The sequence below is a fragment of the Protopterus annectens genome, chromosome 9.part0, assembly GCF_019279795.1.
Source record: "Protopterus annectens isolate FY-2018-M chromosome 9.part0, PAN1.0, whole genome shotgun sequence".
NCBI lineage: Eukaryota > Metazoa > Chordata > Ceratodontiformes > Protopteridae > Protopterus > Protopterus annectens.
This window is the reverse complement of record NC_056743.1, coordinates 238,161,101-238,174,409: the sequence shown is the minus strand read 5'-3', so window position 1 is coordinate 238,174,409 and position 13,309 is coordinate 238,161,101. Positions and strand designations below refer to the sequence as shown.

Genomic DNA, 13,309 nt, shown 5'->3' with positions numbered 1-13,309 from the left:
TTGTTTTCAAGAACTTGCCTAAAAAACGCACTATGAGGAGGCAAGAGCCTTTGTCAGCACCCAAAAACCTAGAGGTGCCAGTTGCAAAACCATCTCTAGCAAAGCAATGAGGTTTGTCAACCATAGCTTCCCAGCCTGACAGGAACTGGATACCCTTTGAATGACACCAAAAATTGAGCAAGTTATTGAACGCAATCATTTTTTGCTTGTAATGTGGCATCATTCTAGGTAAGGGTAGTATGCTGCTCAAGGCTAGGGGCATACCTGCATGGAATATATATACTCAGAGAGTTCAACCATGTCTCTCTTCATGTAGTCCAGTGAGGTACATCTCAGGTCATTCACACCAACATAAACTATAACAGAGTCATAATGGTACTTGTTGCTGAGAGACCTGAGTGCATGCATGATCTATCGAATCCTGGTACTGGACAGGCAACTGATCATGACTTTCTCCTTGTACAACCTGGTAAGAGGGACATCCATGTGTCTCATTATTGAGTCTCCAGTTACAAGAAAATTAGTTTTTTTGAATGTTACACCTTACTGGCATGGTGGGTGAGATACTGGTGTTGCTATGTCTCATGGGTGCTGTGGGGACTGACTTAGTTGTAGCAGCCTTGTGTTTTGGAGGTCTCTGGTGTTTTAGTAAGTTTTTTGCTAGAACCTCCGTGTATGTGGATTTACATGTTTGATGCTTGCTATGTGTATGAGTGGTGGTACTATGAGCATATGTATTGGTGATTCAGTTGACAACCTTCTCTGTGTTACTGTTTTGAGTGAGAGAAAGTATGGATTCTAGATTCTTGGTGTAAATACATCTCTTTCACTCTGTACTAGAGTGTGTTATTAGTAGAGGGTTGTCTCTGTACATGAGGCAATTGCTACAGTGCCTCAAGAAACCCAAGTCAACAAGGTTGGCAAGAGACACAAGGGTAGTCCAACTGTCCATAATGCTAGGTTAAAGACTGTTGTCACTAGCGGTTGCTATATGGAATCAATCATGGAAGAGTTCAGTGGATGGGTATTTTTGCCTGGGTTTTAGTGAAAATTTGTTGAATTTAACTGTCCAGCTTTGGCGCCCAACTGTGTGGCAGTGTGTGGTACTGTGCGACGGGCAAACAAGCAGAAACCTGCTCAAATGTAGGGCCTAAATACCAGAAGCTAAAATCTTGAAAAAAAAAACTTTAAAAAGATTCAAAAGGACCAATGAGAATGCTTATTCCAAGCCCTTGACTGGACTTCCTTTACCAGGCAGGTTCCAATCAGCATAATTTTCTCACAAAAGAACAGATAGGCCCCTTCCAATCCAAGACAGCCTGGAAAACAGGCTTAGAACAAAGAAACCACTACAAACAGTTCCAAAAATAGCAAGCCTGTATCTGGACTATGCTGCAGTTTCTAGCTATCATAGTTTTAGTAGGAAACACTAGAGAATGGTTAAAACAGCAGAATAATAGCAGTGAGACACTAACGAAAACATTTAAAACAGCAGAAAATCAGCAAGGAGGCTCTAAGGAATGCTTTAAACAGTTAACAGATCAGTTATTTAAACACTGCTTGGTTGGAAAGCCAGATCAAACAGAACACATAGATTAAAAATAGTGAAAATACCAGAAAATTCTTAACAAACAGTGAAACTAGCAAAAAAAGTTTTGTAAATGTTGAAAACAGCAATAAAATTCTCTTTAACAGGCATAGCAAAGCAAACAATTGCAGTACAATAGTGTAGTTAAGTACACAGTAAATAAATACAATATAAAAGTAGGCATTAGGCAATAAAAAAGTGCAGTAAATAGTATAAATAAGCAAAAAAAAAACAGGCAACTTATGTTTTTTTGGAAGCTCGAATGCCTCTAGTTGTCTGGTATCTCAGCTTAGAGTTATGACTGGTAGCCCACCTAAGTTCAGCTCAGTACAAACAAGCAGAAATCTGCTCAAATGCAGTGCTTAAATACCGGAAGCTAAAAACTTGAAAAAAATTAAAAAAGATGAGGACCAATGAAGATGCTTTTTCCAAGCTCTAAACTGGGCCTCCCATTACCAGACAGTTTGCATTCAGTTCAGTTCTCTCACAAAAGTGCAGCTAGGCATAGACATAAAGTTTAGGTTACTAGATATAAAGTTTAGGTTACTATATAGCTTTATCTGCTTCATATCCAGTCCTGATTTATCATGGATTTATTATGATGGATAATAAATTATTATCTTAGAAACTCTTATTTATGATGGATCCTGATCCAATCCGGAATTAATGGACATGCTCCACCTCAGAAAATCCAAATCCACCAGAGCCACGAGAGCGAGTGATTTGAACCTCAACACAGAAATAAATAGGATGTGCTGGAGGGACAGATTCATAACCCAGAGGCTCCCCTCACTCTGGAACAGAATCCCAGTCCATGTTAGGCAGAGCCCCTCACTGACTCTCTTCAAGAGAAATCTTGATGAGTGGATGGGAGATCGTAGGTTTACCCTGGGGGTCATCTCTGTGTCACTGCTAGACAGAGGCGCAGTAAACTAAACCCTAAATGGGCACAGTATCCTCATTCCAAGGGGGGGCGAAAGCCAAACACACTCTGGCTAGGCTTATAAATGCCCTAGGGCAGATAGCCTAGTATGAACCTATGAACCTATATGTTTATTTACACATATAATTTATAAATATGCAGTATCAAAAGTATTAATTTAATAACAAAGTTGTTTAATTTACTAGTTTTAATTTATTTAAAACCCTCGTAAATAGGATTACTATCAAAATGTGGAAAATCACAATAATTTTCCACGTTTTGACTGAACCATTTTGCCAAAATTGGTAATAACGAATTACCAAAATTTCAGAAATTGTAACACAGAATCGACATTTAAACACCAGAAGTTATAATGTGGAAAGTCCATGTTACCAGTAATTTTTTTGCAGGGGGGGGGCCCTGCACCCCCATGTGGGAGGCTGTGATCCCCGCACCCCCTGCATATTATATATTCCAACTCCAAGACTGCACTACTGTGAGAAAAGGGTACATTTCCCGTTCCCTACTGTAGTTTGATCTGTTATCAGAACACCAGTTCCAGATTAGCAAATGTACACTACCATTCACGAATGTGGTTTCGAACATTTTCTGGATCGGTATTAGGAAAACTTGAAAACAGCCTTTTGGCCTTCCTAGCTTCACATAAGTGCCAGTCTAAAATTTGATAGTAAACCTCATAAATATACATTTAAAATTTCAAGCATTTTCCCCATATATTCCCATTTTTGCATAATAACCACTCCACCACATTTGTCCGTCTTCATGATTCTTATTTCATTATTATTAATAATTTTGTTCAGAACTTTTCTTTCATCTGTACTAATGTTGTTAGGATACCACAAATTAAGAATCATGAAGCCGGACAAAGGTGGTGGAGTGATTATTATGCAAAAATGGGAATATATGGGGAAAATGCTTGAAATTTTAAACGTGGAAGGTAGATATAATCAGGTATCAAGAAATGAAGTAAATATTGCCTATCATAAGATCAATGTGATTTTGGAAGACAATTTAATGCAAGGGGTGATTGATAAGACACTATATGATTTTTTGAGAGTACCAAAACCATTTATTTCAAGTATATTTGGAATCCCCAAGAAGCACAAGAATCCCACGGACCCACCAGTGAGACCCATTGTAGCATCTGGAGGGTCAAAGATTGAGCCTTTGGCTATATACGTGGATAAAAAGTTGAAATTGTTTCACAAATTATATCCTCATATACTGGTGGATTCATGGGACTTCCTTATAAATATGGGGAAATTAATATATGATGTGGAATATAAGTTTATTACAGTGGATGTTAGAGATTTGTTCTCTGTAATTCCACATGAATTAGGACTAAAATGGTTGGAAGAAATGATGACTGAATTTGAATTTGTGGATGGTAGAGACTTTAATTTGATATTGGAAAGTATAGAATTAGTGATGAAAAATAATTTTATATTCTTTCAAGGAGAAATATATCAGATAGATGGAATAGCAATGGGTGGAGCCTGTGCCCCTATTGTGGCTAATATAGTACTATTATACTGGGAGAAGAAGTTTATTTTTGACTCCAGATATAAGGAGTATATAAAAGCATATTTTAGATTTTTGGATAATATATGTTTGGTATGGAAAGGAGCTAGAGAAGAAATATATAATTTTGTAGGATATATTAAATACTACAGATTTTCTAGAATTCACACATGAAATATGAGAAGAGCAAGTAAACTTTCTAGACTTTACTATATTAAAAGACAATATTAACAATAAATTTAAGTCCAATTTGTACAGGAAAGAATGCTTCTCTAATTCATATTTATATTATACTAGTGACCACCCTATTATGCAAAAATATAATATTATTAAAGGTCAAATGATAAGGGCAACACATATGACATCTGAGAAGAGGATATTAAGATAGAACTAGACTATATATAAAGCTTATTTGAGGAAAGGGGTTACCCTGTACAAATTATAGTGAACATAAATGAAGAAGTACTGAAAGGAAGGAATGAGAAATATACACCATTATTAACAAATGAACAAAATAATGGATTAGAACTACTGGGAAAGAAACAAGGGGAGAGGAAATGAGATAGGAGATGTTTATATGGTATTAACTTACAATCAAGACACTAGGGGAATCAAAAAATATTATATATAAAAATTGGAACCTTTTTTCATCCATTCCCAATAGTGTTAAAATATTCTCAAAAAAAATAAAGTTTGGGTACAGGAAAAACAGGAATTTGAAAGAAATATTTGAAAAATAATATGATATGGGAAGTAAAAGTAAAGTTGATACATATAAATGTGGAAGGTGCCCACAATGCCCTTCTTTATATAATCAAGGATTTTTAGAATTAGAGTGCATTAATATGTCCTTCTACCCAAAGGGATATTATAATTGCCACACAAAGGGTATAATATATTTTGCTAAGTGTATAAAATGTGGCTCATATTATATTGGAAAGACAGAAAGGAGTCTGAAACAGAGGATATACAAGCATACATATGATATTAATAGAAAAAAAGAGACTAATGCCCTTTACAGACATACTATGACCTGTTTGCAAGCTGATTTCAAGTTTTGGGTCATAGAGCAGGTTAAGAGAAATGAAAGAGGAGGGGACTGGGAAGTACGTTTAGAATTAAGGGAGTTAATATGGCAATTACATTTGAATGCTTGTACCCCACCAGGGCTCAATGACCATATTTCATTAATGCCAGCACTAAAAACTAGAGCAAACAAATATTAATGTTATTAGTAAACATTCAATATTAGCATTTATTTCAAGTGTGTGTGTAACAACAATTTTATAATACAATTGACATTTTTTAAAAAATATTTTATAATATTATTAATTATTATGGTAGAGTATACATGCTGTAGGTGGATTGGACACTCTAAATTGGCCCTAGGTGTCAGTGTGTGTGTGTGTGTGTGTGTGTGTGTGTGTGTGCCTTCTGTGGAAGGTTGGGCACCAGGCTGGCAACTCGACACAGTAAAACTCCACTACCAATCATGAGCATTGAGGTGATCCGCTGTGGTGACCCCTAACCAGGAAAAAGCCGAAAGAAGAAGATAGTAGAGTATTTGATGTTAAGAGCTTTCAAAGTTATGTATTAAGCATATATATGTTTTTTTAAAAAAGGGGTGGGTTTTTGATGTTTGAAAAAGGAACTTGAAAATGAAGTATCAATTAATTTGTAATTATCTTGTCATTAATGATGTAGGTGTTGGGTCTGTTTAAATACTGAGGAGGGAAGAAAAAGTATTGAATCTGATTATGTTTCTGTGATAGGAAATGAAAGCACTAAGTCCGTTGAAGCAGTGTATTTTATGTACTATGTGTTTTTATTTTGTGATTTAAAATGAAAGTGTTTTTATAACTATTTGAGGTGACCTTTATTGACCTTGGAAAGCAACTGAACGTATTGGGAGTTATTGGTTTGGTATGTCTTTAGGTGTTCCACTTGAATTACTGGTTATACCCTTATGTCTCCTACTAAAAAACCATGCAAAGATCCTACAAAATGTTCTTTTCATAGACTATAAAGTGTTCATGGCAATATAGGCAAATAGAACTAAAAAATGTTTTCCTTCATTAATAAATGAAGATCAGATGGGATTTATATTAAATAGACATTCAAATAATAATACTGAAAGAATAGTTGCTATAATTGATTATGAAAATACAACAAAACAAAAACTACCCTTAATTTGATTCAATTAATTGGAATTACTTTTTTGCTACTTTAGAAAAATTAAAATGTCTTAATAAATTTATCCGACTCATTAACCTTTTTTTTCTGAGAAATCTTATGTTTATATAAAAATTAGCTTTATATATCTAAGTCTACTGAGATTACTAAAGGTACTAAACAGGGATGCCCACTATTTCCACTGTTTGCATTACTTATGGAACTTTTTGCCAATCAAATAAGACTTAATAATGATATTAAAGGTTTTGAAATTGTTATCCCAAAAATTCAACTTTATGCAGATATTTTATTAACTTTAAATGATTGTAAGTTATCTCTTCAGACTTTGTTTAATTTCATTCATTTGCAATGTTTACCCCACCCCATGTGCAAAAGTGGGAAAAGGGGATGAGGATGGATGGATCTGAACAAATTTCAGGACTAAATTGTAATGGTAATAAAACTAATCTTTTTCTTATTAATAGTAGCATGCATAAAATGGAAGAAAGATTTCAAAAAATTATCTCAAAAGATAAAAAAAATCAAATACTTAGGCATTATTTTAACAGATGACATAGATGACTAAATTTCTGTCAGTTATAACATACTAGAATATACAAAACATCTTATTAACAAATTAAATTATATTTCATTATGGAAAATAGATTACTATTGATCAAAATGATTGTTACCAAACAACCTTTATATAACACAGTAATTTTATTTACCACTTCCTAGAAAATATGAAAAACAAAATAAATTCTTTTAAAGTTTTTTGGTACCCTAGTAAAACTAGATTGACTTTAAATCATCATATAAGGGGGAGTGTACACAGGGTGGTTTAAGAGTTCCAGACTTAAAAATGTATATATATTAGCTTCTGTCATTAAAACAATAACATTATGGTTGAATCCAATATTTTCTGCCAGATGGAAGGGCATATATGAAAATATTTGGCTAAATACTGAACAATCTCACTACTTCATAATCAAATACTATCTAATAAAATTCAGTTGTTATTAAAAGATGAAAAAAATAGGAAAATAAACTATCGCTAAATTAATAGCCTTCTAATTTTATTTATAAAATCCTAGGTTATAAAGCATGACTTTTTAAAAATATTTCCCATAGCATACACTGAAAATTAAAAACATTCTCACAACTATTCTAATATATTGAATTTAAAGAATAAATATTTATTTTTTTGGCATCAGAGGAAAAGTATGCTCCAAAGAATGTATTATGAACCAATATGAAATAGGTAGAGAAAGGTGGCTAGACATAGAAATGTATAGACAATTTGTTAGTAATAAAATTGATTTAATGCAATTATCAGTAAAAAATAACATTCCATATTCATTGAATTTCTATTTAAACTGGATGATAATATATATGAATTATTTACCAGAAAAATATAACATAATAAAAGTTACAAAAATATATTATTAAAAGTTATTGGTATTATTTATTAAAAGTTATTGGTATTATTTTTCACTTATGAATAAAAATAATCCAAGTGAAGAAGATAAAAATTATTGTTAATGTCAGCAATGAAAACCGCTCTTTACTTACAATGGAGATTATTTACATGGAGGTTTTTACATAGAGTATTTCTCACACCACAAAAAAATTTAACTGATGTACAAAAAAAGAGATAAAATGTTGGAGATGCAGTCCTCAGTTAAAGGTTGATTGGGAACGTGGTTTGTGACTGTAAAATTATTAAACCTTTCTGAAGAAGTATAGAGTTTATGTTACTGTTTTTAATGATAAATTTAATTTGTTTAAACCGTCGGTTTTATTTAACATGCCAATTCAGACCACTTCTTTGGTGCATTTTAGCCATTGCAAGAAAGGTAATTTCACAAATTGGAAGAAAGACTCTACTCCTACTTTAAAGAACTTTAACAAGAATACTTTTAATGTTTGTAAATATGAACTGGCAACAACTAAAATGAGGACTAATAAATATACTTCATATTGTAATACTTGGTTAAAATTTAAAGGACCATTTAGACAAATATGACTTTAATAAAGTTAAAAAATGATGAAGAGGACTATATGAATTTTATTTTATAGACACCATTGTAAATAGTTTTTGTTATTGTATTTTTTGTTTGTTTTTTGAAAATTTAAACAAATGTTGATTAGATGTATTTTAATTTTATCGTTAGTGAAATCTAATAAAGAAATATATAAAAAAACAAAATGACACATATATATATATATATATATATATATATATATATATATATATATATATATATATATATATATATATACACACACACACACACACACACATATAAATATATAATGTAATAATATATATATATATATATATATATATATATATATATATATATATATAAAATGACACACGCATGTCGATATATATATGTATATATATATATATATATATATATATATATATATGTGTGTGTGTGTGTGTGTGTGTGTGTGTGTATATATATATATATATATATATATATATATATATATATATATATATATATATCAGGGCTGATGTCACTATATATATATATATATATATATATATATCAGGGCTGATGTCACTAGGGGTAATGCACACGTATATTTTATATATATATATATATATATATATATATATATATATATATATATATATATATAGAAAGAGAGAGAGAGCGAGTGAGAGTGTGATGTACCTGTTTCCCTCCCCATTTACCACAGCAGTATATTCTCTTTCATGAACTAGTTATTACCACTGAGGCTTGTGAGATGACCACACTTCCTACATGCCACCATGCCTTCCTCCCCAATTTAATTGAGCAGAAAATGCATTTTCCATTCCCTCCCAGCCATCAACAGCATGTCTGATCTGCTTATCAAACTCAGGTAATTTGCGTCATAGTCAAAGAGTTCTCCTTCTAGATCAATGAAGCTAGCAGCATACCTTATGTTTTTGAAGGGGACAAGCTTACATCCACACTCCCTATCAAAACTGGTGGCTGCTTCCTTCATTAATATTTTTATTTTGAGGACACATAATCTTAGAAAATAAGTTTTAACACTTGCCATATAAAAAGACAGTGCTCCCACATAGTGAATACAGTAGGGCTGACCCTACAAAAATCCAGCAACATACTAAAAGCTTAGCTTTTCAGGCTACATTTTGCTGATTTGTATTTTTATAATTTGCATTTTGCAATGTGTGTTTTTTTTCTGTTTTGTGTTGAGATCTCTTAGAAAATTAAAATAGAAACCCCTTATTGTCATTAGATATTTTCTTGAAACTTCTCAAGATTGAACCTAAACGGTTGATCATAAAAAATTGAAAAAAAAAATGTTTTTGCTGGGGCAAGCACCCCCAACACCCCATGCAAAAAATGCATAACCCGCATCTGAGATCACACTACAGTAGGCAAAGGGTAAAATCACTGATTCATGATTGGAGGAGAGAGATGTTCTCATGCAGTCAAATAAATCTATGGGAAATTCCAGAACTGACATCATGGGTGCAGCCCTCAAAAAGTGAGCCAATGAATGCTTGTATTCCCAATGAGTAACATGGGTTTGAAGAAACCTATTTCTGCCTAGAAAACCTTGCAGCATAATTCTCTGCCAATAAAGGAGGCTAGTAAGAATATTTGAAAATCCCATAACTTCTGCAGGCTCACAGCAGATTCCTATAGCTCTGACATTTCCTTCCAGTAATTTCTGATGCCTTGAGAAGGAGAGTCAGTCCAGACTGAGGTTTATGAACCAAAGGAAGATAGATGCTAATAAAATAGGACATCTCAAAACATCTCTAGATAATAATCACAATGCTGGTGTGAAAGAACAAAGGGGCCACATCAAACTATGACAGTGTGCTGGGAGAAGAAAAGTTCATTGTACTTCACTCTCAGTGATATAACTACAATAAACAGCATCAATAAGTGTCATATATAATATTGTACTGGAGCAGGGGAACTACTATTCCCTCTTAGGATTTTGAGTTTCTGGTATAATATCCATCTGTCCATCCTTCCATCTATTTATCTATTCATCTTCAGTGCCTACTTACCCTTTTCAGTGTCACTCAGAGTTGGAGTCCACAATGGCAAATGGTTGCCATATGACAGGGACCAATCCTGGATGGGATGTCAGTCTATCACTGTATATTTTCACGCACACAACATACCAAACACACACCTATGTCTAGTTTGAACATCACCAAGTTGCATACTTACCTGCCTCTGTGATGTGGGAGAAAACTAGTGCCATGTGTGAAAACAAATAGGAACAGAGGCAGGACATGCACTCTCCACACAGAATGCACTTCAGCCAGGAAATGAAATGAAGAATCAAAGACTGTGAAACATCATCATAGGTTGGATTTTCAAAGACTATGAAACATCATCATAGGTTGCGTTTTCATTGAGTGATGGGCGTGTAAATAAATTCCATGAATCATAGTTCAAAGAGGTGCATACTGAAAAACAGGCTCATCCTAGACTGATCCTTAGCAGTAAATTGCAGGTGTATGCATATTTCTGTGTGTGTTGGGGGGGGTCTGTTACACCAGACTCCTTGTTGTACATATTACTGTTCCCTGAGGCAACCATTTCTTTTAACAATTCCTCTATCTTCTTCTTTCGGCTTTTCCCTTTTAAGGGTCACCACAGCGGATCTCCTGTCTGCTTATGATTGGCAGTAGAGTTTTACAGTGTGGAGTTGCCAGCCTGGCACCCAACCTTACACAGAAGGCACACACATGCATGCAGTCACACCTAGGGCCAGTTTAGTGTGTCCAATCAATTCCTCTATGAAAATCATTAAATAAGCATCCACTTCCGCCACTACTGAGTTCTTGGGAACTGTTAACTCACTACTGCCATCTACAATCATCTAATAAAATGCAATAAGGGGAAACAGTGATATACAGAATATCAAGCATCTAACAACCTATTTGGGGATTAGCAAAACCCTTTGATTATTTCCATAGTCACCTGCTTACTAAAGCTAGCAGAACAAGTATTCATCCAGAGTCAGACACTTGGTCCTATATTAATTTTTCAGTTAGTCCTAAGACAATTATATTATTAATGAGATGTCAGTTTGTTATATGACCATTTTGCAAAGTACAACTCTTTCTAAACTAGAATAGAATGGTGAATAATTTACTCTGGCACTTCCCCTCTTTGACTTAAACAGAAGTATATGCTAAGAATTTAAAAATGTGTAAGGAATCAGATTTTTAATCAGCAAATAATGTAATCACTGATTTTATGTTCTTTGTCTTAGGAAATAAAATGAAATTCCTTCACAAGAAGACATAAATGAATTTTGTGCAGCATGTTGATGATCAGACTGAGATGCATTACACACCAGAAGCTCGGCACTTTCTGTGAGGCAATGTTATGAATACAGTAATGACCACAATGAAGCTTTAAGGGACTGAATGGACATTTTTTCACATGCAGCACAAAAAAGGCACTAAACTTCACCATTTATAGAATCATGTATATATTGAACTGTGACATACAGAAATGGTTTATATTTAACAGAATCATCATGAACCTGTGGTGAACGTGTATATTCTTGAATTCAGAAAATGTTTCCTGTATTATATTTAGTGCTTAAATACACATGGTACAGAGAACAGTAGTTCGTATGTGCAGTAAACTGTCGTTTGAAAACAATGATAGAAGATGGCATGCCTGAAGAATTTAATTTAAAGTTATGGAAAATGTGGAAAAAGAATGAATGAGACTAATAAAAGCTAAATGTCTGTTGTGGTATGTAAGAAAAAATGCTGGTGGTATTAATTGTAATATAAAACTTTTGTTCTATTACATTTTTTTTCTTTGTTAGTTAAAAGACAGCACATCCACTTTTCATTTTACAAGGTACTTGGTTGATGGCTGCAAAAACGTTGTGTAGAAATGATTCTTGAAAACTTTGTATATACTGTACCATTGTAGTTAAAAGAATGGGAATCCACATGTGATATAGTACTTAATTGTTAGGACTGCGTTAAGTGTACATACAAAAATGTCTTTTTGAAAATACTCTGGAATTATGTAGCATCTATGGAACAAACACCTTTTAAGACATATATGGAGTTTAATAATTGAACATTGTATTGCAGTAAAATTTGTAAAATATTGGTAATGATAAGGAAGGAAAAGGCCTGCCTATGCAACAGTGCCTTAAAAATGGCTGCTTTCAGACTGAAACTAAATGATTTAATACAATGAAACATGACTAGTTCTAGAGTCATATGTATTTCCTCAACACATAATTATTGAAAAATGAAACACTACATTTGTAAATTGTGTTTGTATAAAAAAATGAAAATGTCTTAATACCAAAACAGATTAAACCAAGAAAATACAAAGATAAGATTTGTTGGCTTCATTTTCCTGTCTTGAGTAAATATGTTGTAAAATAGAAAAAATGCATCTATTTATCTGACTGCATTCATGTGTACCTCTGCATACATGGGTGTGTTTGTATGTGTGAGTGTATATGCATGTGTTTGTGTGTGTGTGTCCTTGTCTTTGTCTTATATATACATTCATACACGTGCACACAAACACACACATACATTCACAAATATCAGCCTGAGTGTCTGTGCATTTTGATTAATCATATATATTCACATATACTTATATGCATGTGTATATATGTGTATGCTTGTATATATAAATGATCAATAAAATAAGATTTTTAGGAACAAAAATTTGTCATCTTTTATACACTGAACAAAATGTTACTCAAAAATAAATATGTAGTGACAAGACCGCCAGCCTCCTAGATGTTGGAAGCTTTATGCCTTGTTTGTGTCTTTCGGCTTTTCCCGGTTAGGGGTTGCCACAGTGGAACTCAGGTCCGCTAATGATTGGTAGTTGATTTTTACGTGCCGAGTTACCAGCCCTGATGCACAACCTTCAACGAAGGTATGCCCATTCACACATGTCTCCACGCAGAAGACGCTCTAGCTGAGAATTGAACCGGACAGCATCTTATTGTGAGGCGACAACGCTTTGTGCCTATACACCTTTAATTAAGCATACTAACTCCATCTTAGCACAACACTTGGTATAAGTGAAAAT

The 13,309-nt window shown here is 33.4% G+C and overlaps 1 protein-coding gene across 4 annotated transcripts in view; it reads left to right on the top strand.

Annotated features, from left to right (window-relative positions):
- Positions 1-12,596, top strand: part of DENND2B (DENN domain containing 2B) — a 1,438,653-nt gene extending 1,426,057 nt beyond the window's left edge. For all 4 annotated transcript variants that reach the window (XM_044082814.1, XM_044082812.1, XM_044082813.1 and 1 more), the window contains one exon: positions 11,496-12,596. In XM_044082814.1, coding sequence (XP_043938749.1) covers positions 11,496-11,530 — 35 coding nt within the window. In that variant the 3' untranslated portion in view covers positions 11,531-12,596. The remainder of the gene's footprint in view (positions 1-11,495) is intronic.
- The last annotated feature ends 713 nt before the right edge of the window (positions 12,597-13,309 follow it).